The 21,482-nt window shown below is 34.6% G+C and overlaps 1 protein-coding gene across 1 annotated transcript; it reads left to right on the top strand.

Annotated features, from left to right (window-relative positions):
* Nucleotides 1-21: 21 nt before the first annotated feature.
* Nucleotides 22-18,437, top strand: LOC121958131 (sialin). Its single transcript, XM_088090310.1, has 12 exons — nucleotides 22-203; nucleotides 4,479-4,561; nucleotides 4,756-4,909; nucleotides 5,940-6,157; nucleotides 8,013-8,246; nucleotides 9,389-9,563; nucleotides 10,448-10,566; nucleotides 12,453-12,614; nucleotides 12,736-12,868; nucleotides 14,209-14,356; nucleotides 15,474-15,564; nucleotides 16,520-18,437. Exons 3-12 carry the CDS (start codon nucleotides 4,825-4,827, stop codon nucleotides 16,685-16,687), a joined length of 1,533 nt encoding a protein of 510 aa, XP_087946436.1. The 5' UTR covers nucleotides 22-203; nucleotides 4,479-4,561; nucleotides 4,756-4,824; the 3' UTR covers nucleotides 16,688-18,437.
* Nucleotides 18,438-21,482: the final 3,045 nt, after the last annotated feature.

Below are 21,482 nucleotides of genomic sequence, written 5' to 3'. Positions count from 1 at the left end.
TCAGCTTAGCCACCTCAGTGTTTTATAGATCTGCGTTTCACCAAACCGTCGCTCATGTGACTGTTTTTCCTGTTAAAATCAGCTCACTTCTTGTCTCGCCGGCTGTGTTGAAGACACAACAGACATGGTGTTTTTTATTTTTCATATCCTTATACGCCCCAGCTGCTTTAACCAGGTGTTTGTGTTTTAAGACTCTTCACAAGGTAAGATTTAATTCGACGATATATCCATGCAAGTTGTCGTTAATCAATAACACATGTTCTCGCCAATTGACCAACAAGCTAACCTGTAATCTAGCAGGTTCAGGCTAAAATAAAACAGAAAAAACAGGATTTTCTCTTGTATTTGTATCTGATACATGGCACATAACAGAAACTAAGACACTTATTTACTTAATTTGGAGCGACAATTTTCTTGAGCTTCCTTCCAACTAGTGCTCTATAATAAACACTCTTTAAGGGCTCTGCTTCCAGCACCGTTCACAGGTACTTAAACCTCTGAACACAGAGCTAAATGGTGCACTTTTATTATTAAAAAAACATGAGGAAACAAGGTAATGAGCAACTTGGAAAGAGATGTTCCACAAATTGCAAGAAATTAAAGGCAAAAAGGCAAGGGAAAAATGTGTGGGAAAGGACTATTATTTAAAATTATCATAATTACACATGTAATATTATGTTACAGTGTTATGATTATTTGAAGCATTTTTATCAAGTCTTGTTTGCCTTATTTGTTTTTCTGTTTCTTTGTTTTCTTTTTTTGGGGGGTAATTTTTTTTTTTACTAAAATTCTTGCTAATTATTGGTGAATTTCTTCTTTCATTGTTCATTGCTGTCTTTCCATGTTTTTGAAAGAAATCAAGAGAATTTGGTCAGGTTTCAAATGGTTAATAAAGTCCCAAACTCTATGTTAATCTATCTTTAAAAATGGTATTCTAATAATAAAGTAATGCCTTATAGACAGTATAAGTTGCTGTCACTTCCCAGTCATTTATAGAAAAATACGTTTTTACACTTCAATTTCCACTTGTATTATTGGGTTTAAACTCACGTTATACATAATTTAGCCATGTTTTACTTTACTTGTTTTGTTTGTGGTGTCCGTCAGTGCAGGGAGGAGTTGATAGACAGATAGATAGATAGATAGATAGATATACTTTATTGATCCCAAAACTGAGAAATTGGGGGACCGAAAATTGTTGTAGTTGAAAAAGGTAAAAAAAATTGCAATGGATGGCAATATATGTTATCACATTTAAAAGTCATAACAATATTGTATTGTGGTTAAAGTATCTTCATAATATTGTATTTGGTGATTCCCCCTCCTTCCTGTTAGAAAGTGTAGGATGCAGAGCTTTAAATGTCTTGGTATTTCTGTTATTTATAGTAACAGACATTTTTTCATTTTTTTATTGTCGTTTGTTTTTAGTTTCATATTTTACATTAGTTAGCTAATGTCTGGGGATGCTGTGGTGTCCTTAAGTGCAGTAAGGAGTTGATTGTCAGATAATTAATCAATTAAAGCTTTAATAGTTCAAGTAAACTTTCTAAATATTAGGGATGAGGGGAAATAATTGATACAGCATAGGATCACAATATTTTTGTGAGGCATTATCGTATCAATACACAGATGCCAAGTGTTGATATTTTTATCATAGTAATTTCTATTATTACAAATACTGATTGAATTTTTGGTAGCCTACTAAAATAACAATATAATGAAATAAAATAAAGAAAACAAACATTTTTATTGTAAAACAGATTGTGATTAAGTGTTCTGTTTGGGACATAATTTGCATTTTAGAAAGCTAAGGTGATAAATCACAGTATATCGCAATAAATGTTATCACTCAGCATATTGCAACACATAAAATCTCAGTAATATTGTGTTGTGGCTTAAGTATCGTTTATATATCTGGTCTCCCTTTTATTTCTTTATAAATCCAATACTATGTTTTTTATGCTTTAAACTTGAAAAAATAAATGATTTAATAACATTACTTTGGGCTCTGATAACTTGTGCTTGGTACTTTTCACGATGTTGAAATCACTTATCAGCCAATCGACAATGATATTTATTAATTGTTAAAGGAATTAGGTTTCAGCCCTTATTTATTTATAGATGTCAGTCTTTATAAAGTTGGACATTGCTTTTATATTGCCTTTTTGAAAGTGAGCATTCACTTTCAGTCCCAAAGGGTTTAATAAGAAAAAACTTGCAGTAACTGACTTTATTAATACATAACACACGCAACACAATACAATAATTGTTTCAGGGGGGAAAAGGAAGGGTTTTGGGTGTTTTTTCTGATGATCTCATGATAGGCTCGCACACACATAGTTTCACAGACTCATTTGCAGACATGCGTCACATGGGGATGGCAAAAAGTATACGCTTTGTCAACCGACAGGGACGCCACACAGAACAATATTAGGGATGCACGATGAAGTCATGTTGACATCCAAGTGTCGGCACGCTTTACACGGAAGCTTTCAAGGATAAAGCCGTATAAAAACATATGCAAAAGTAATCAAGCTGAAATAATTTGTCATTTTTAAGCACAACAGGTTTAATAATAATAACTAATATTCTTAATGCTGTGACAAGCAGCCTGTTAAAGCAAAGACATATGAAAGTGTGGCAAAATAAATAAAAGGCTACATATCAAAATCCTTTATTTGTATCAAAATTTCCAGGCACAAAGTGCTTTAAAACACACTAAAAAATCAAATAAGATTCATTTTCTGACTATTAACTTCATTGATTAATCTTTTTTTTTTTTAAAGAGGTATGGCTCGAGAAGTTGTTTTCTTATTTACTTTTTTAAAATTTTATTTTCAATTTTATTTTACAAATTTACAGTAAGTGCCATTGAGTTCGAGGGAAGGAAGCAAACTGGAAAAACTGGCTGCGTAAGAAGCCATCTGTGGCTCTTAATTTCTGACTGTAATTTCCCTTCAGTGAAATCTAATATGTGTATCTTAGAAACACTTCCTCAATATTTGTAATAGCTCTTTGTAAAGGGACAGGTCAACCCCAAAATCAAAACACCGTGTTATTCCTTTTACATGTAGTGCTGTTTATTAATTTATTTCAGTGTGTTGGAGATATCTGCTTAAAGCATCACAAAAAAAACATTTTAAAAAAACTCCCTCTTTGTGGTGTTTTTGTAGGCGAGTGTAGTTCAGTACAAAGAGAATAGTTCCTACATGAAACTGCTCTCACAAAGGTCTGTGGACTATCTTGATTAACCATATCATATTTTCTGGAAGACAAATTGATGTTGTTTTTTCAAATGTATTTTTTGGCTCTTTAAACACCACAAGCCGAGTGTCGTTAAGGTCCGGTATATTGGAGAGAGGGCACACATATCACAGCTGATATCTCCATAAATAGCACTACAGGTGAGAATAAATATGTATTTTTGATTTTGGGACGAACTGTTCTTTGTAACTTTGTCTGGTATCTGCTGATAAACACATTTTTGTACCGATGTTTCAAAGCTGCAAGCATGATAAGTTGGGACCAAAGTTTTAGGCAGTTGACACATTTCTTAGACGATATATTGACTCCAAACATGTAACTTACTGAGATTAACTGAACACATAAACTGTAGTGATAATTAAGGGCTCTTTCACCACTGAAAGGACCTTTGTGCCATTCAGGCACCGTTATGTGTCCTGCAATGATGCTGTACCTGCTGTCATGAGAAATTATGGACCTCTGATGAAACCCAGCTCAGACGGCCTCCCAAAATTGATCAAATCTACAACATACAAAAGTATGTTTGTCTCAGTTCCTCAAAAACACAGTTTAAAATAATCAGCATCGTGAGTTGTCACTTCACTGCCCATCAAAGCCGGTGAAAGAAGTGAAACTCAGAACAATGACTCAGCGTTTTTGTTGTGGCCTAAAGCCTGTGACCTCAGGAGACAAATCCGCTCTTCATCATTTAATAGCACTTTGTGTACAGAGTTAGTCCTTTTTTGCTTTTGTAGGTCAGCACTGCCAACAAAGCATTTCCCCCCATCGTGTTAGAGCTGCTGGTGATTATTTTTATTATTATTATCAATCTGTTGATTATTTAAACATTCACTTGTTCAGTTTTGTTAGAAATATATCTGTATGTGTGGTGTGTGTATGTACTTTATTTTCTGGTTAATAGTTAAGAAAAACTATGAAAATGTGTAAAAAAAACTCCCTCCAGGTCAGTGTGTCGTTGAGGACTGTTACCGACACCTCCACCTGTTGTTCCCCGTGCTGCCGTCATTTTGGTAATTTTAGTTGTTCAAGCTGATGTCATGAAACTTTTTAAAAAACCTCGCTGGTCAGCTTGAAAAGAGATGTGTTCAGACTGAGCACACAGGTGTTTCTTTTAGTTCCTGAAAAGTCGATGTTTTAAAGACAGAAGATTTTACCCAACGACAAGAACAAAACCTGTTTTGTTGCATTTGACCTTTTTTATTTCTTGTTCTCAGGTTTTACTTCAGTAAAGAGACAAACTCACGCAGAGCTTCATCATCATCTTCATCTTGTTTTTCCGCTCTGAGTGTATCATCCTGTAAGTTTCAGATCTGGTGAAACTTTCCACAACTGTGTATGTTTGTGTGTATCAGTGTTATCAACCCTGTTATCAAAATCTGCTGATGTGTTTGTTGTGTCACTTTACTCGTCTTCACTCGTCTGTCATGAGTTTATCTCACATCTTCTGTTTGTTTTCCTGACTTTTGATTTCAACCTTTGTCCGTGCGGCAGGTTTCCTTGACACCATGGCTCAGTGACATCATTTCATAGACTTAATATTTCTCGGGTCAGCCGAGCGCCATGCCGCCACCGGATGGCTGCTCCATCAATTCGGCCCCTTCGGACGAGAGCGAGGACACTGAACCCCTCATCGAGAACGATGCAGGTGTGTTAGTCTTTATAAATCTTTTTGTAAATTTTTCCTTGTTTAATCTTTGGAATTTTAATTAAGATTTTGGATATCTTACATGCCAAAACTCTCAAGACAAGCAGCTAAAGGTTAATTTCTGTCTGTGGTTTAAAGTTAATGTTTAGTGGAAGCTCAGAGAGGATTGTTGGTCAGCTGCTTCCACGATGCACAAAAAAGGGAAAAGTCTGATGAAGTAAAAACTCCAGCAACATTTGTAGTATAAAAACTTTTTTGTCAAACCAGCGTTTCCACTCGTGACTTGTGATCCTGACGAACGCCCAGGGCTGGAAAATGTTGATCTGACAATAAAGTTGCTCTTTAAAGTTAGTGTTTAAAAAGAGTAGTTAAGTGGGCCTGTTTATCCAGTTATACCAGGAATACCATTCAAAATTAACATTCAAATTATAATAATAACATGATATTTTCATTTTGATATTACATGTCCGACAGCCTGCTCCAGCGCGCACATGCCTGACAGTGCAGAGATAAAAGAAGTTAAAACAATAAAAATAACCAAATAGAAAAGATGAAAGTTAAAGAATGACCATAAATAAAGAAAAACTATTAAACATTTTAGTAATGACACATATTGATAATAAAGCCTCGTGCTTTAAAACAAAAAGGGTGTCAATTTGAATTTTAAACTGCAATGGTTGGAGCAATCCTAAGAAAAGATCAAATATAATTTATTGTTTTAGCTGTAAAGCAAGCGCAAAAAGTAACTTGAAACAAATAATTTTATAATTGCTTATTGTCATTATCTTAAAAAACCATGAGCTTTTTATGAGACTGTTTTCTGATTTGTGACAGTGTGTTTTTTAGATAATTAAATGTGATTTTATTTTTTCTTTTTGATTAGAAGTGGTGCTAATAAATAGGCAAACTCTCTTGAGCTATAAAAGCGCTCTTTTTTTAAGCTCATCTGTAACATGTGAAATGTTTTCGTAGTGACTCTATGCTCACAGTCCAGACTACATGTAAAAATCTTTGTTTTCTATGTGAACAGTTCCTCCTCGGTGCTGCTCGGCTCGCCTCAACCTGGCTGTCCTGATGTTTATGGGGTTCACCGTGGTCTACGTTCTCCGTGTTAACCTCAGCGTTGCCATGGTAGCCATGGTGAATACCACCGATACGAAACCAGCCCAGAACAGCTCCATCACCCACGCTTGTCCGCTGCCATCAGGGATGGAAAACACCAGTGACACTTTCCAACAACCTGAGGGGGTAACAAACGTCAATACTGTTAAACGTGTTACAGCATGAGTGTAGTCTGCAGTTCTGATAAGGAAACTGCTACTAGATAACATGTCAGTCGGTTTGTTTTCGTGCCTCTGCACCGGCGACCGCCTCGGCTGATGGCATTATGATTTTGGGTGGTCCATCCGTCCCCTTCTTGTGACTGAAATATTTCAAGAATGTCCTGATGGTATTTCTTCAAATTTGGCACGCACGTCCACTTGAACTCAACAATTAACTGATTTTATTTTGGTGATTGTGGCCGTGTCTTTTCAGTCTTGTGAATGCGCTATTCCAAGAACACTTTGCGAGCAAGTCCTCCAAATTTGGCACAAACGTCAAAAGTCAAAGGTTAAGGTAACTGTGACCTCATCTGTGTTATTCTTGTGAATGCAATATTTCAAGGAAACTTTGAAGGACTTTTTTGTTTGTTTGTTTTTCAAAAAATAGGCACAGATGTGTACTTGGACTCAAGCGGTCAAAGGTCAAGGTCACTGTGATCTTGCACCTGTCTAATTCTTATGAACGTGATAGTCCAAGAAAACTTTAAGGGAATGCCTTCAAATTTGGCAAAAACACCCACCTTGAATTCAGGATGAATTGATTAGAATTTGGTGTTCAAAGGTCACTGACCTTATTTCAATATCTCAATAACGCCTTGACGATTTTTCTTCAAATTTGGCACAAACATTTGAGTGGACTCGAAGTCATGCGATATTCCAAGAACACCTTGAGGGAATTTCTTCGAATTTGGCACGAACGTCCACTTGGACTCAACAATGAGCTGATTAGAATTTGGTGGTCAGAGGTCACTGTGACCCCACAAAACATGTTTTTGGCCATAAATCAAGAATTCATTCACTAACTGTGATGAAATTTCGCACAAATGTCTAATAGGATATAATGATGAAGTGAAGTGTCACCTTCACTGTGACGCTATAATGTCATGCAAAAACACTTTTCTGGTGATTATTCAACATCATAAATCAGGAACAGAAGGGGAGACATTTTGGTCATGTACTAAATTTGCGACATTAGTCTTGAAACTGTGCTGATTGTGTGAATCTTATGTGCCGCCAGGGTTAAGATGTGTGAAGCATCCATGTTTTCACGGACATGGATGTTAACTGTAACTGCAGCTTGACTGGTTTGCAGGAGCGTACAACAGCAAGACAGTAATTCTGTTTTTTTCATGCAGTTATTTACATCAAAATATTCTGAAAATGTTGCTGAATAGCAATAAAAAGTAAAGAGAGACCAGAGAGTGAAAAAAGTGCAGGGACTTGTAGCTAATGACTGGGAAAAAATCTAGTCTTCACATTTTATTAAAAGTTGTTTTGCCAAATTTCAGATAGATGTCCGAATTTTTCCATGTATCACTGTTTCCCAAAACAGATCTCAGTTCTATGGGCTTTGACCCTTTACACAACTATAGTAAAGACACACTGTACACAGCCTCTGTTGCCTTTACAAAGTGATGAAAACTCAAATAAAGTCAGATGTAAATAAGAGAATTATGAGGTTCATGTCTGTGCTGTGAGCAGTTTTTAGATATATAAATATAAATATATATATATATCGAGCTGCAAAGTTTTGCATTCCAAACAGTTAAAATGATATAAACCGTTTTGTTTTTTAAATAAAAAAGTCCAAAAATGCATATAACTTATAAAATCACCTGACATAATATTAATAAGTTGTCTCAAAACAAGAAAATATGAATAACTCAGTTTTGTGAAAATGTCAGATAGAACCGTTTAATTCAAAGGTGACGAGTTGGTGACCTGCCAACGGTGTCCGAGCGCCTTTTACCATAAACACTCTCTCCGTCCTTTTGCCCCAGATCCCTCAGTACCCGTGGGACTCGGAGACTCAAGGCTGGCTGCTGGGGGCTTTCTTCTTCGGCTACTTGTGCACACAGATCCCGGGGGGCTACCTGTCGGGTCACTACGGGGGGAAAATCTTCCTGGGTTTGGGTGTGCTGGGCACCGCTGTCCTCACGCTGCTCACTCCTCTGGCTGCTCAGATGGGGTCGCGCTGGCTGTTTGCACTGCGAGCGTTGGAGGGCTTTGGGGAGGTAAGAGTGTGTGGAGCAGGAGGCTGCAGCAAAGTTGTGTGTACGGTTAGATTTTTGATTTTATTTCCAACATGTAAAGAAGAAAATAGAGAATTTATTATACAAACAAGCAGACAGACAAACACAAGTGATATTTACAAACTATGAAAAACATAAAACAAAAGAAATGGTCACACATTTAAATTTAATGAGAACTACCTGAACATCATGTGAAAAAACATACATTTGTCACATGAAATTACATTTTTGATTTGATTTATTTCGAATATGTAAAAAAGAAAATAGAGAGATTATTATACAAACAAGCAGACAGACAAAAACGTAATATTTACAGACAATGAAAAACATCAAATAAATGGTCAAACACATGATGACTTGGTTCACGTATTCAAAAAGGCGTGAGATGAAGGACAAACTTATTTAATCTTTCTCCATAAATCACTGAACTGTAATTAACCAGCTCCCTCATTAATTAAACCTATACTCTAATAACATGTATGCATACACCCACATACCCAAAATCAAATATCTACAATTTAACATTATTATTTACAGAAAAAATAGAAATATAATAATATAAATATTAAGTAACCAAATAAATAAGCAGTAAACCCTTTTAAACACCTGGATTTCTAGTTCACAACAAAGGACTTTTACAGTTGAAGTTAACAGCAATAATAGAAAAATAATAGAAAAATACGGATTAATTTGCTGATAAATCTGGAAGATGTTGATTGAGACCACTGCATACAAGTTTGACAAAATTATATCATTTCTACACAAAACTCATTTAATTTTCAGTAATCTTTCTGTTCAATAAATTCTTTAAAAGACTTAATTTTTTTAATTTGAACATTTTTTTAGTCCTGATATGCTTTAGTTGCCTTTACACTAAAGCTGAAACAGTTTCATCATTGATTAATCTGCTGATTCTTTTTTTAACAAAAGATCAATTTCTAGGGCTATTTATCACGATTTTGGCTTCTCACAATGAAATGCACGTGATCAGCTGTGATATTCATGTTTTAAACGTGTGCACAGCTCACAGAAAACTGCTGCACATCAAATCAAGCTCTCCCTGGACAGCCAGCCTCCACTTTGTCTCACTCTGTCTCTCTGTCCGTCTCTCCGTGTGTCTTCAGGGCGTGACGTATCCAGCGATGATGTCCATGTGGGCTCGCTGGGCTCCTCCTCTGGAGCGCTCTCGTCTGATGAGCCTGTCGGGGTCTGGGGGAAACTTTGGGGCCTTTTTGGCGCTGCCGCTCACCGGCGTCATCTGCCAAACCTTAGGCTGGCCCGCTGTCTTCTACCTCTGTGGTGAGGGAGTTAAAAAATCCAATCACATATAAACATCCAGGGTCTGTACAGTCATGAAACATCTGGAAAAATCATGGAATTTGCAAACAGCAATTTCCAGGCCTGGCAAAGTTTTGGAAAACTAAATATACCATGAAGGTTTTGAAAAAGTCACAGAATTTAGTTTCACAAATCTGTAAAATCACTCATGTTGTGTTCAAGGACAGATGGGAATTTTGAAAATCCAACAATAATTTCAGTGTTTATAGCTTCTGGATGTAATAAATGGTGTCATTTTTTAATTAGCATTTTTAAGTTAAATAAACAAATACACGCAAATAGAAAAAAATGGTTAATAAAGACAATACACATACATCAATAAATAAAGACATAAAAGTATGTATAATAATAAACTGTTCAGGAGCGTTCATAAATCATTCGCAGTTCACAGATCATTCAAAGGGTTGATAAATAAAGTACTTTCATAATGTTATGTACTTATCCACATTTGATATTATTATGAGTTAGCAGGTGAGACAAAGAGAAGAAAAAAAAACATTCTTTATGTTATATATATATATAATTTCTCCTTTCTTCAAATATATGTTTTTGGTTTTCAATTCTTAAAGTAATATTCTCCATCTTATATAGTTTATTCACAAGACTTTCTGATTATTTAAATTGTCATTTTTAAACCAACTCCTTGTTACCTGTTTAATTACTGCGACCCTTATTATTATAAACAAACAGGATTCTTTCTTCTCACTTTCTTCTGCTATTTTCCGTGAAAGTAAACACGGTGAGTGTTTGCTAATGAAGGTTTGGTTTTTGGTGATTTTCACTTCATCTTTAATTATTCACTACCGTGTTCAATAATTGCTTCTCTTGCTCCGTCTCTCTTTCAGGGGGCGCTGGTTGCCTCTGGGCCGTCTTTTGGTTTACTTTAATATCAGATGACCCTCGCACCCATCGTCGAATCAGCAAAGAGGAGAAAGATTACATCATAAACTCGATTGGACCGCAGGTGCAAATCAAACATTAACCAGCGTTTTATTTACTGTGATGTGCAGCTTGCATTTCTCAATCTTGCTCAACATTTTCTGATCCAAAAAAAGGAAATCCTTGTGATTAGTTTGGACATTTTTTAACCCTTTGAAACCTTAGCAAATTGGCTTGATTTCTTTCAAAAGCATGGGGAGAGGGTGACAAGCAATTGAACAAGAAATAGCCCCAAAATTAGCAAGAAATTTGTAAAAAAGTTACAAGAAAATTACTGGAAAAAAAGCTTAAAAAAAACAATTAAATTGAAAAAATAATAAAAAAACAAACACAGAAAAAACACCAAGAAAATGACATCAAGAAAGTTAAAAAAATTAATATATAATTAAGAGAATTGATCATACCTTATAATCCCCCAGCTAATTTTCATATAGTTTCATTGTCACATTTTCTTTATATTTCTTTATTTTTCTGCTGTTTGCATGACATTTATTCCAGCGTTGCTTATCTTGTGTTTCCCTGTGTTTTTGAAAGAAATCAAGACATTTTTCTCGGTGTCAGAGGTTTACGTGGTTGTCCTTCACACCTTTCCTCCATACCGGAGACTTTTTCTGCTTGCAGTGTTGTGTTGTTTTTAAATTTCCTGTTGAGCTTCCTGTTTTCTTCGCTGTTCTCTCTTTCTTACTTTCTCTTCCCGTCAGCTTTCCTTTTGTTGTTTCATTGTAATAATGCCATGAAGCATATATGGTAGGCCCTATTTTAATCAGTAGAACTGTCGGATAGTGGTTTCATTTTTACTGTTGAAATGACATTTTGACGTCAGTGTTTTTCCAACTTTTTAAATTTAATTCGGGGCACAAAGACTCAGAATTAGGGTTGATATGGTCATAAAAAAATGTAAAAGTCATGGAATTCCCAGGCCTGAAAAAGTTATGGAAAAACTAAATATACCTTGAGTGTTTTGAAATAATCCTGGAATTTTGTTTCATAAACCCATATAATAACACATGATGTGTTCAAGGATCGTTGGAAATTTGAGAATCCAACGATAATTTCTGTCTTTACAGTTTCTGGCTGTGATAGTTGGCGTCATTTTGGTGATTTTTTTAAAAGAAAACACACCTTCCAAACCTGCATCAAGTTTTCTTTAAAAATCACCAAAAGCTTTTTAAAGCAAAAAAAAAAAATAAAATCCAAAAATGTCACAGAAAGAAAAAGACAACAGGTTTTCTTAGACAATAAAATAAAACACTAAATACAATGACACACAATAAAATGAATTTAAAATACAGCCATTTAAGTTGTATGCCCAAAACAAATTATTTAACATGCTTTCCTTTCATAAATAACAAACAGCCCCCAAGTTATATTTAAATATTTAATATATTGAATATTCTGATCTTGTTCTGAATTTATTATTTTTTTAAATAATGTAAATTATTATGAATGTATTTTTTTTGTTTTTAAATTATGGTATAGTAATGAAAAAGAGCTGACACAGGGTAAAGATGGTAATCTCAGAGAATGTATTGTCTTTTAAAATTTGCCTCAAAGTCATTGACATTTATTGGAAAAAAGGGGAATCCTATAGAAAGCATCATAATTTAATATCACTCATATACTCTTAACATCATAATAAATCTACAGCTCTTTTGGGCCCAGGTGTGTTGCTATGGACCCAAAAAAAAGCAATTAAAATGAGAATATGTGACAGAATTGTCTTTCCTTTCTTGAACTTAAAATGAAACCTCCCTGTCATTGCATGTATATAATACATATATAATGTACATATTTTAACATTCTCCCCAACGTTTTACCTTTTTTATTCAGTCATGTTATCACAGATGTATAACGTGCATTTCCTGCCATGTATGTGTGGTGTTTTCTGAAGATGTCGTCATTGATCTGCAGGGTACGGGTCACGGCTGGTCCGTGCCCGTTTTGCCGATGCTGCTGTCGGTCCCTCTGTGGGCCATCATCATCACCCAGATGTGTGCAAACTGGTCCTACTACACGCTGCTCACCTCCCTGCCCACCTACATGAACGTCGTCCTGCACTTTGACCTCAAATCGGTAACAATAAGCATATTTTTTATTACTTTACCCAGGTGTCTCAAATTATTCTTGTACTTTTATTACTTGCTTTACTTCTCTAATCTAATATAATACAATAACCCAATTCTCCTCTGTTCAGAACGGTCTCCTCTCCGCTCTGCCGTACTTTGGAGGCTGGTTGGTCTCAACGCTGTCCGGCGTCGCAGCGGACAGTCTGCTCGAGAGGAAGGTGTTCAGCATCGCTGTCGTACGCAAGCTCTTCACAGTCATAGGTAAAGAAACTTTTCCCCTCAGAGCCTCTTTGTTCATACCATGTACACCTGTGTATGTGCACCTTACTGTGGTGTGAGATGCCGGTTGTTGAAAGTAATATTGACAAGAATAGAATAGAAATACTTTATAAATCCTGTGAGGGAAATTGTTTTGTTGCAGCAGCAAATAAGAGAGCAGGAACTGCATGAAATGTTCATTAAAAAGGGCAAATAAATCAAATATATATAGATATATATATATACAAAGGAAGGCACTTACCATAGAATAAAATAAAATAATACAATAGAAATAATAAGGATATGAATACAACAACAAATTAGGCAATAAAAAAGAATAAAACATATGTACTGTATGTTAACTATATAATGTGGGAGTATTATTGAATTATGTTATTGCCATTTTTACATATTTTTCCAGCACTAAATAATCAGTAATAACGGGACACTTTTCTGCTCCCACCTGCTGTAAGGAAATAATATTTTTATTTCACAAAGAGTCATATTTAACCCTCAAGGCCCGCTTTAGTATTACACACACTCGTATCACTCTGCGCACAAAATGTGCTTTTCAAAATCAAGGTTTTGAAAATATTGTAAATTTGTATTATTTTCTACTTTCATTGCATTTACTTATTTTTGAATCAATATCAGTCTTAATCATAAATATCATTAATTTTCAGAATTTTAACCTTTAAAATGCCAGGTTTTTGTCATGATGCCACTGTGTTTTTAGGTGAAAAATAACCCAACAAAAAAAATTATTTTCAATATACTACATGCTACATTTTTTATTATCACAGTCTGGGATATGTCAGTGATTAGCAGCAACAACATTTTTATTATAAATTATTTATTTTTTATTTATTAAATTATTTATTATATTAAATTAAATTATTTTTTGTTAATTAATTAATTTAATAGAATATATATACTCTTTTTAATTTATAATTTAACCAACAATGGTCCTAATAATAAATATCAAATATTCATTAATTTTCATAAGTTTTCATATCTATGCCACTGTGTTTTTTGATTTTTTTGTTTTTGATTATCACAGCTGAGGATATGTCAGTGATTTACAATATTTAAGGGGAAATTCACTGATCACCGAGCAAAAATTCAAATGTCCCTCATGACTCTGCATTTGACTGTAGCTCTGCCGCCCTCATCTGGTTTAGATTCAGTGCTGAAAAAATGGCACAAATACAAATAAAACAATGTGTTTCATTTTTAACTTAATACTGAAAAACACAAAGAGAAGCAGTGACACCGGTGCTTTTTTTCTCAAAGTGAACTGCTGTTTCCAGCTTCGTTTTTTAACATCCACCTCCTCTCTGCAGGTCTGTTGCCAGCGGCAGTTCTCCTCATGGGTGTGAGTTACGCCGGCTGCAGCCACATCCTCACCGTCACCTTCCTCACACTCTCCACCACCATAGCAGGGATCGCCGCCTCCGGAGTTTACATCAACCAAATAGACATCGCTCCTCGGTGGGTGTTACCGTCCCCTCTTCTACCCTGCTCACAAATTCAGTCAGTTATTACCATTAGGGCTTCATGTGGCCATTTTTAAATCCCAGAACTCCCAACTGATTTCATGATGTCCAAAACCCCAAAATATTCAATTTAAGAAGACAGAAAACAGATAAAATCAGGAAATTTTGACTTGAAGTCAGAGGAAATTCAGCTTTATCAAATTTTATTTTCTGTTGATCAACTAGTTTCAGTTGTCTTTAAACTTAAGATGTTTAACCGGATGATGTGGACCGGCTTTTGCCAAAATCATCCAGTTTTGTGCCTCCTGACTCAACTGTATCCCTCAAAGACACAGTGTTGCCTCTCGGTAACATGCACATCTTCGGCTGTTTAGACTCACATGACACATCCTCAGTTATGATGCAATACTTTAATAAAGAGCCAGGGCCCTCGGGACACCGAAATACATGTTTATATCGTCACACCAATCTCTGGAGGCCAAGTTAACTCCCTTTTTTTAGGTTTAGAGCCATCATCTCTGTCTACAAAAAAATGTATAAAAAAACATCTAATTCTGCCTTTTGCAAGTATTTAACCCTTTGAACCCTGAGCATAGAAGTAGATTTAGAATTTTATTTTTTTACAGTTAGGGGAAAATGTGTAGGGGTAATAATAATAATTATCATAATACATAATAATTATCATAATTCATATTTGAAATTAAAACTACTTTTAAACAGGTCATGTCATTGTTTTTTTCTGTTTTGTTTTTTACTTTATTTTGTGTGTGTGTGTGTGTGTGTGTGTGTTTTTCTTTTAATAATTTCTTGCACATTTTGGGGTCATTTCTTCTTAATTGCACATTGCTTATTTGTCATGTTTTTAAAGAAACTGTGCAAATATCCTCAGGTTTCAAAGGGTTAATATCTGGAAAAATGTATTCAGAGTTATATATGTGTAAAGATTATTTTTTAACTGTTTAATGTACTTTATTTTATAATTGAATAATGAAAAAAGCATGCAAAATTAGACTGATAGCTACTTGCTCTCTCACAGACTTTGTATTTTTTTAAATATTGATAAATATATATACATATATATATATATTTTTTTTTCTTTTTTTTTCTTTTAGGTACGCAGGATTCCTCTTGGGAATCACCAACACATTTGGGACCATCCCTGGAGTCCTGGCACCCATCGCTGCAGGATACTTTACTGAGGATGTAAGTCTTCTGTTACACAAACACACTTATCTGCAAGTAATATATTTTAGCATCAATGCACATAGTTTTTTGGGGGGTTTTTTGCAAGGGGTGACATCCAGACTGAGGTTGCACATCTGACGTGACAGGACTGCTGATTAAAGAATTTACCTTACAGTTAGATTTTGGATTACAGCCCTGAAATGCCTGATTATAATAATAATAAGAAACTTCATTTATAGAGCACTTTTCATATAAGGAATGCAGCTCAAAGTGTACAGGTGCAACAGAAAAAACAAGGACAAACAGTCATAAGGCATGTAGTGAGAACAAAATATAAAAGTCAAAGTAAAAAGTTCAATTAATTCAAAGCCAGAATAAACAAATAGGTTTTCAGCTGTCGTTTGTGTTCGCAGAGCCGCTTCTTTATGGCTTGTGGAAGGTTGTTCCATAGTTTTGGAGCGTAGTTAACAAAAGCTGCTCTGCCTGTTTTCTTGTGGGTATGATTGTGTGTTTTTAAAAACCCAGCAGTCGAGGATCGAAGAGCTCATTAGGGATTATAAAATGATAGAGTCTGCAATGCAGGCCGCTTTAAAAACAATTAAAAGAATCTTAAAATCTATTCTAAAATATACTATTAAAGATAATTATCAAAGTTGTAATAATGCAAATCATTTTTTTTAACAAGAACAAATAAACTCATCCTTAAAAAAAAATAAACAAAAAAAATCCCGAAAATATAATAAACATTATAAACATAATAAACAGGATAAAGAAACCACTCTGCGTTATTCCCGGATCTTCAAACCAAGAATAATTGTCTAAAAACAAAAGTCGTACTTCATCAATTAAAACGAGCTGCTCTCACCTTCGATCTTCAATCATTTTCACACACATCCACATATTAACAGGAAGTACACAACACATGCTACACACGATGGCTCACTGCGTCTTCTTCTTCTTCTGTGGTGGTCAGCACTCCCTGGCGGGCTGGAGAAAGGTGTTCTGGGTGGCAGGTGGGATCAACATTTGCGGCGCTCTCGTCTTCGCAGTATTTGGCAGCGGGAAGATCCAGCCGTGGGCCGTCACCGAGGAGGAGAAGGCGGAGGCCGAGAGAAACGGGAGCAGGTCCGTCTCCACGTAAAACACACGTATGAAGACGAACACACGCAGAAACACAAGCAGAGGTGGCAGATGTGGCTCAGCTGGATCTATTCTAGATTTAGATTGTGAGTACTACCTCTGCAAATTTATGTATAAATTATAGATTATAGATAACTTATAGTTTTCACACTCAACAGAAAAATGTGAGAGGAGAACCTACAACGTTATCAGCCAAGAATCATTTTAACGTTTTATAGATAATATCTTAAAAATGGTACTCGGATGAGCATTTGAACAAATTTGTAAAACAGTTACAGCAAAGAGAGGATGAACTGTAGAGCCGTTAAATACATTAACCCTTTGAATCCTGAGCAAATTTGATTTTTTTTCTTTTGAAAACATGGCAAGAAGGCAATGAGCAACAAAAGAAGAAACGACCACAAAATTAACAAGAAATAAGTCGAAATTTCAAGAAAATTACCTGAAAAATTATTAAATAAAATAAAATAAATAAATAAATGAAAAAAGGTTGTTTTTTAAAAAAAAGAAAAAAGGGGAAGTGACCTTAAAGCATTTGCTTTTAAATTATGTTTATTTATTATAATTATTATAAAATTTAGCTATGATCTATATATATAATAACTATGATAATTATAAATATAGTTTTCGCTGCCTCTGAGACATTTTCCCCTAGCTTTTTAAAAATTATTTTCTAAATCTGCTAATTTCTTTCAATTTGTGGAACATTTTTTAACAAGTTGCCCATTGCCTGTTTTTCCACATATTTTGAAAAAAAACCCCAAAACAAAACAATTTGCTCAGGTTTCAAAGGTTAAAATACTTCTGAAAGGCATCTGAAAGCAGCACTAAAAATATGATGTTGCTCTCGATGTCAAAGTGTTAAAATCCAGATTTGGGCACATTTTTTAAGCAGCATTTCAGAGAAGGAAATAGAAACCTCTGCTGGATATTCACTGCCTTTAACAACCAGTATACTGTGTTCACTTTTTTCCGTTTGCTGTTGTAGAAGGACTCAGGATTATTCTCTAGGACTAATATTTACATTTTACCAGCAATATTCAAATTTTATAAAACATAGACGAAACGTACCTCAGGTTAGACCAAAACAAATCACTTTGTGGGATCTTTTTTTGTTTGTTTTTAAGTTTTTCTTGCACTGTGAACAATGTAGGAAAGTATCTTTTATGAACAAACCTTAGGATTTTTAAAATGTAATTAACCACTTTATCATTCGCTGCTTTGTTTACATCTGCGTCTGTTTCTGACCGCTGGTGGACTGTCTGTGTGGACCAAAACAAGGAAGCACTTTTCTGATACTAAATACACCAAAAGCCTTACATTTGATTACATATTTTTTCTAAAATTATATTTCTAGAGGTTTTTTTTAATTAAATCTTTAGAAAGAGAAGATTCTTTAGTTTCCTCGAGAACACCAAAGCACCTTCAAGGATTTTAATATTTTTAGTAGACGTGCCATGTGCTATGACTTTGTTACGTTCTTAAGAAATAAGTGGATTTGCAGTGTTTTTAATCATCTCTTCATCTACAATAATAACTCTTTTATAGAACAACAGTTTTCTGCAACTCATGCAAGCGCGCTGTGATTGTAAAGCTATGATGTTTTTAAACGGATGCAGTAATTTATTTACCTTCTCTGTGCTGTGAAAACGTGAGTTTGTACACATTTGTTAAATATACTTTATATTTTATGGTGGAAAAACAAATCAAGTTTGCTTTAGTGAACAAAAACTAAAGTTTGTGGCATCTGAGTGAAGTCTCTCTCTGGTTTTTGTAATCTTGCTGTCAATTATAATTAATTTCTGCGTGCGTGATGCTCGGATCAAAATGCAACACGGAAACATTTTTGATCCTACAACTTTTTTTTCTTACCGTTTGAAGCATTTGAACCAAAAATAAGTTGTTTCAGAGGCCAAAAAGTTTATTAGCGACTTTCTGCAACTAGCAAAGCAGCATAGAAGAAAACTGATTTGTAACGTGAAACCCTTTTTGATCACGGGGTTGTTTGTTTTGGGGAGAAAGAGAACTGTGAATAATTTGACTCCTGATAAAAAACCTCCTGAGTAATGAACACTGAAAAAAATCTAACTGATATGAGTTTCAGCTGGTTACAATCTGCAAAACTGTAGTAAGTTTACTAAAGTTTACTAAAGTAAATTAACTTAAAGAATAAAAGTAGAATCACTCACTGTGCAGCCAAAATTGGGCTTCGACATTGTTACATTAAACTGTTAGATTATTGTCATTAATTAACATAATAATTAACATTTAAAATGCTTTTGCAGTAGAGTTATTTGTTTACTGGCTGGATTAATTTACTGAGTAACAACTTTAATTTGTATATGTTCATTATTTATTTTTTTTAATTTAATCTCCATCTACAAAGGAACTAGTTGTCATTGCTAAACGCCATTAAATCCCCTTAAATGTCACACACTCGACCTTTAACTGTTACATTTTGCTTTCTGTCATTTTTTTATCTCCCAACAAATTGCTCCAAATTCTGTATCAGTGGAAGAATATAATGTTAAACGCTAAATCTCTTTATTTTAACTAATTTTATTGGCCTAAAAACACCAATATTTAACACTGACTCTAAAATAAACCAGGATCAGCTGTTCATGTGTAATAGTAGAATGGTTATTAAACCACAATAACAGGTCCCTTAGTGTCCTAAATTGTCCCTTAAATCAACGATGGGTGATTTTGTTTAGACTCACAACATTGTATTTCCTGGTGAAACTCAGGCAGTTTACTGTAAATTTGGGTTTGTCTCGTTTGAGTCCAGCTGAGTGAATGTTTTCATGAATCACCTCTGGAGTTTTTATTCCTCAGCATCTGAATTTACACCAATTTCACCAGATTTAAAACACAAATTAAAAAAGGTTTTTCTGCTGCTAAATGATACTCAGTTCTGTTTTGCAGCCACTAGGTGGCGCAAAAAAAACAAATGTTAGCGTTAATCTCTTGGTTGTCAACTGTGTCCTGCATGTTAAACCCATAATAGATCCACAGTTAAACTGGTGACAATCATATGAGTAATGTGTTACCAGTGATGGAAGAAGCACTAAAATATTTTACTTCAGTTAAAGAGGCAGACACACAATTTAAAACTACTCCTTCTTTTAAAAGATATTACTGAAGTAAATGCATGTAAAAAAAAAGTATATGAACATAAAGTACAGAAGTAGAGAACTCTTTGGTGGTACTGTGTCATATAATTTCTAAAAATGAAAAAAAAAAGAAAGAAAGGCAAGGATTATGAGAAAATTATTCCAAAAATAAATCTTTTCCACTGTGATCGGTAACTCCAGTGGTACTATGTCATATAATATAAAACGTTTTTGAAAAAAAGGGTTAGGATTATTAGAAGATTATCCAATAAAATAAGGGAAAAAATGTCCAGAAAATCTATATTTATAACTGGCATGATTTTATATTTGAAATTGTGTTACAGGAGAAAAATATTAAAATGAAGAAAAAAAACAGCTCTTTAAAAGAGGGGAGGATTATTATAAAATTATCCAAAAATAGGGAAAATTATCCAGAAAACTGTATTTATGATTGGAATGATTTAAAAAATAAACCCAATAAAAATCGTGTTGGTTTTTTTTATTTGTTTCATAATTACGGTAATTCCAGTGGTGCTGTGTTTTTCAATTTCTCAGGATGCAAAAAAATTAAAATAAATAAATAACAACAACAACAACAACAACAAAACATTTTCAAAAAGAGGGGAGGATTATGAGAAAACTGTCCAGAAAAATATGTTTTAGTTTTTTTTTTCTTTTCTATTGTGATTGGTAACTCCAGTGGTACTATCATAATTTCTTAAAATACACAAACTAAAAAACAACTGAAGAGGGGAGGGTTATTAGGGAAATTATCAAAAAACAAAAAAGGTAAAATGTCTAGAAAACTATATTTACAACTGGAATTATTATATATTTAAAATTATAAATAAAATGTTTTAAAAAATATTAGTTGGGGATATGAGTGAAGTCATTAACAGATAGATAGATAGATATTTTGTAGTATTAGTACTTTTATCCCAGTAAAAGCTGTGAATACTCCTCCCTCCCCTGCAGCACTCAGTGTGTGTGTGTGTGTGTGTGTGTGTGTGTGTGTGTGTGTGTGTGTGTGTGTGTGTGTGTGTGTTACAGTGTGTGTTACAGTGTGTGTCACAGTTTGCTCTCAGGGTGTAGTTGCACGGATGTGTTATACTTGTATGGATGTATTATAGCTGCATAGATGTATTATAGCCATGGATGTATTATAGCTGCATAGATGTATTATAGCTGCATAGATGTATTATGGCTGCATGGATGTATTACAGGGTGTAGCTGCTGTTACCAGGATGGCGCTGAAGCTTGCATCAGATTTTTGATGAATAACCCGGATGTTGTTTTGATGGAGCCGGTGTGGTGTAACGGGAAATGGTCGCCCCCAATTTTTCGTGTTAACCACACGTCCTCTCACCATCCAGCCACGTTTCCACCCACAGATTAATGTTATTTTTCGACGAAAATGTCAACATATCTCTGTATATTTCACTCCTTTCGGTGGCGTTTGATTTATCGCGTAGCTTGCGTATTTTGTACTTTTTTAATGTCGGTTTTATTCGGGTATTTACGGTCAAACCAAGCTGACGTTAGCTCACTAGCATGGGAAAATATTGACTTTATTTTACCTCATAAATGGCGTGAATATTTGCCTTATACTTGCCCCTGCGTTACAACAAAACAACACAATGGCCTTTACTTTTTCTTGTCGCTTAAAACTAAAAATGATATATT

The sequence above is a fragment of the Plectropomus leopardus genome, chromosome 17, assembly GCF_026936395.1.
Source record: "Plectropomus leopardus strain MGB_pleo_1.0 chromosome 17, ASM2693639v1, whole genome shotgun sequence".
In the NCBI taxonomy this organism is placed as follows: Eukaryota; Metazoa; Chordata; class Actinopteri; order Perciformes; family Serranidae; genus Plectropomus; species Plectropomus leopardus.
The sequence above is the reverse complement of the archived record's forward strand: the minus strand, read 5'-3'. Positions and strand labels throughout refer to the sequence as shown.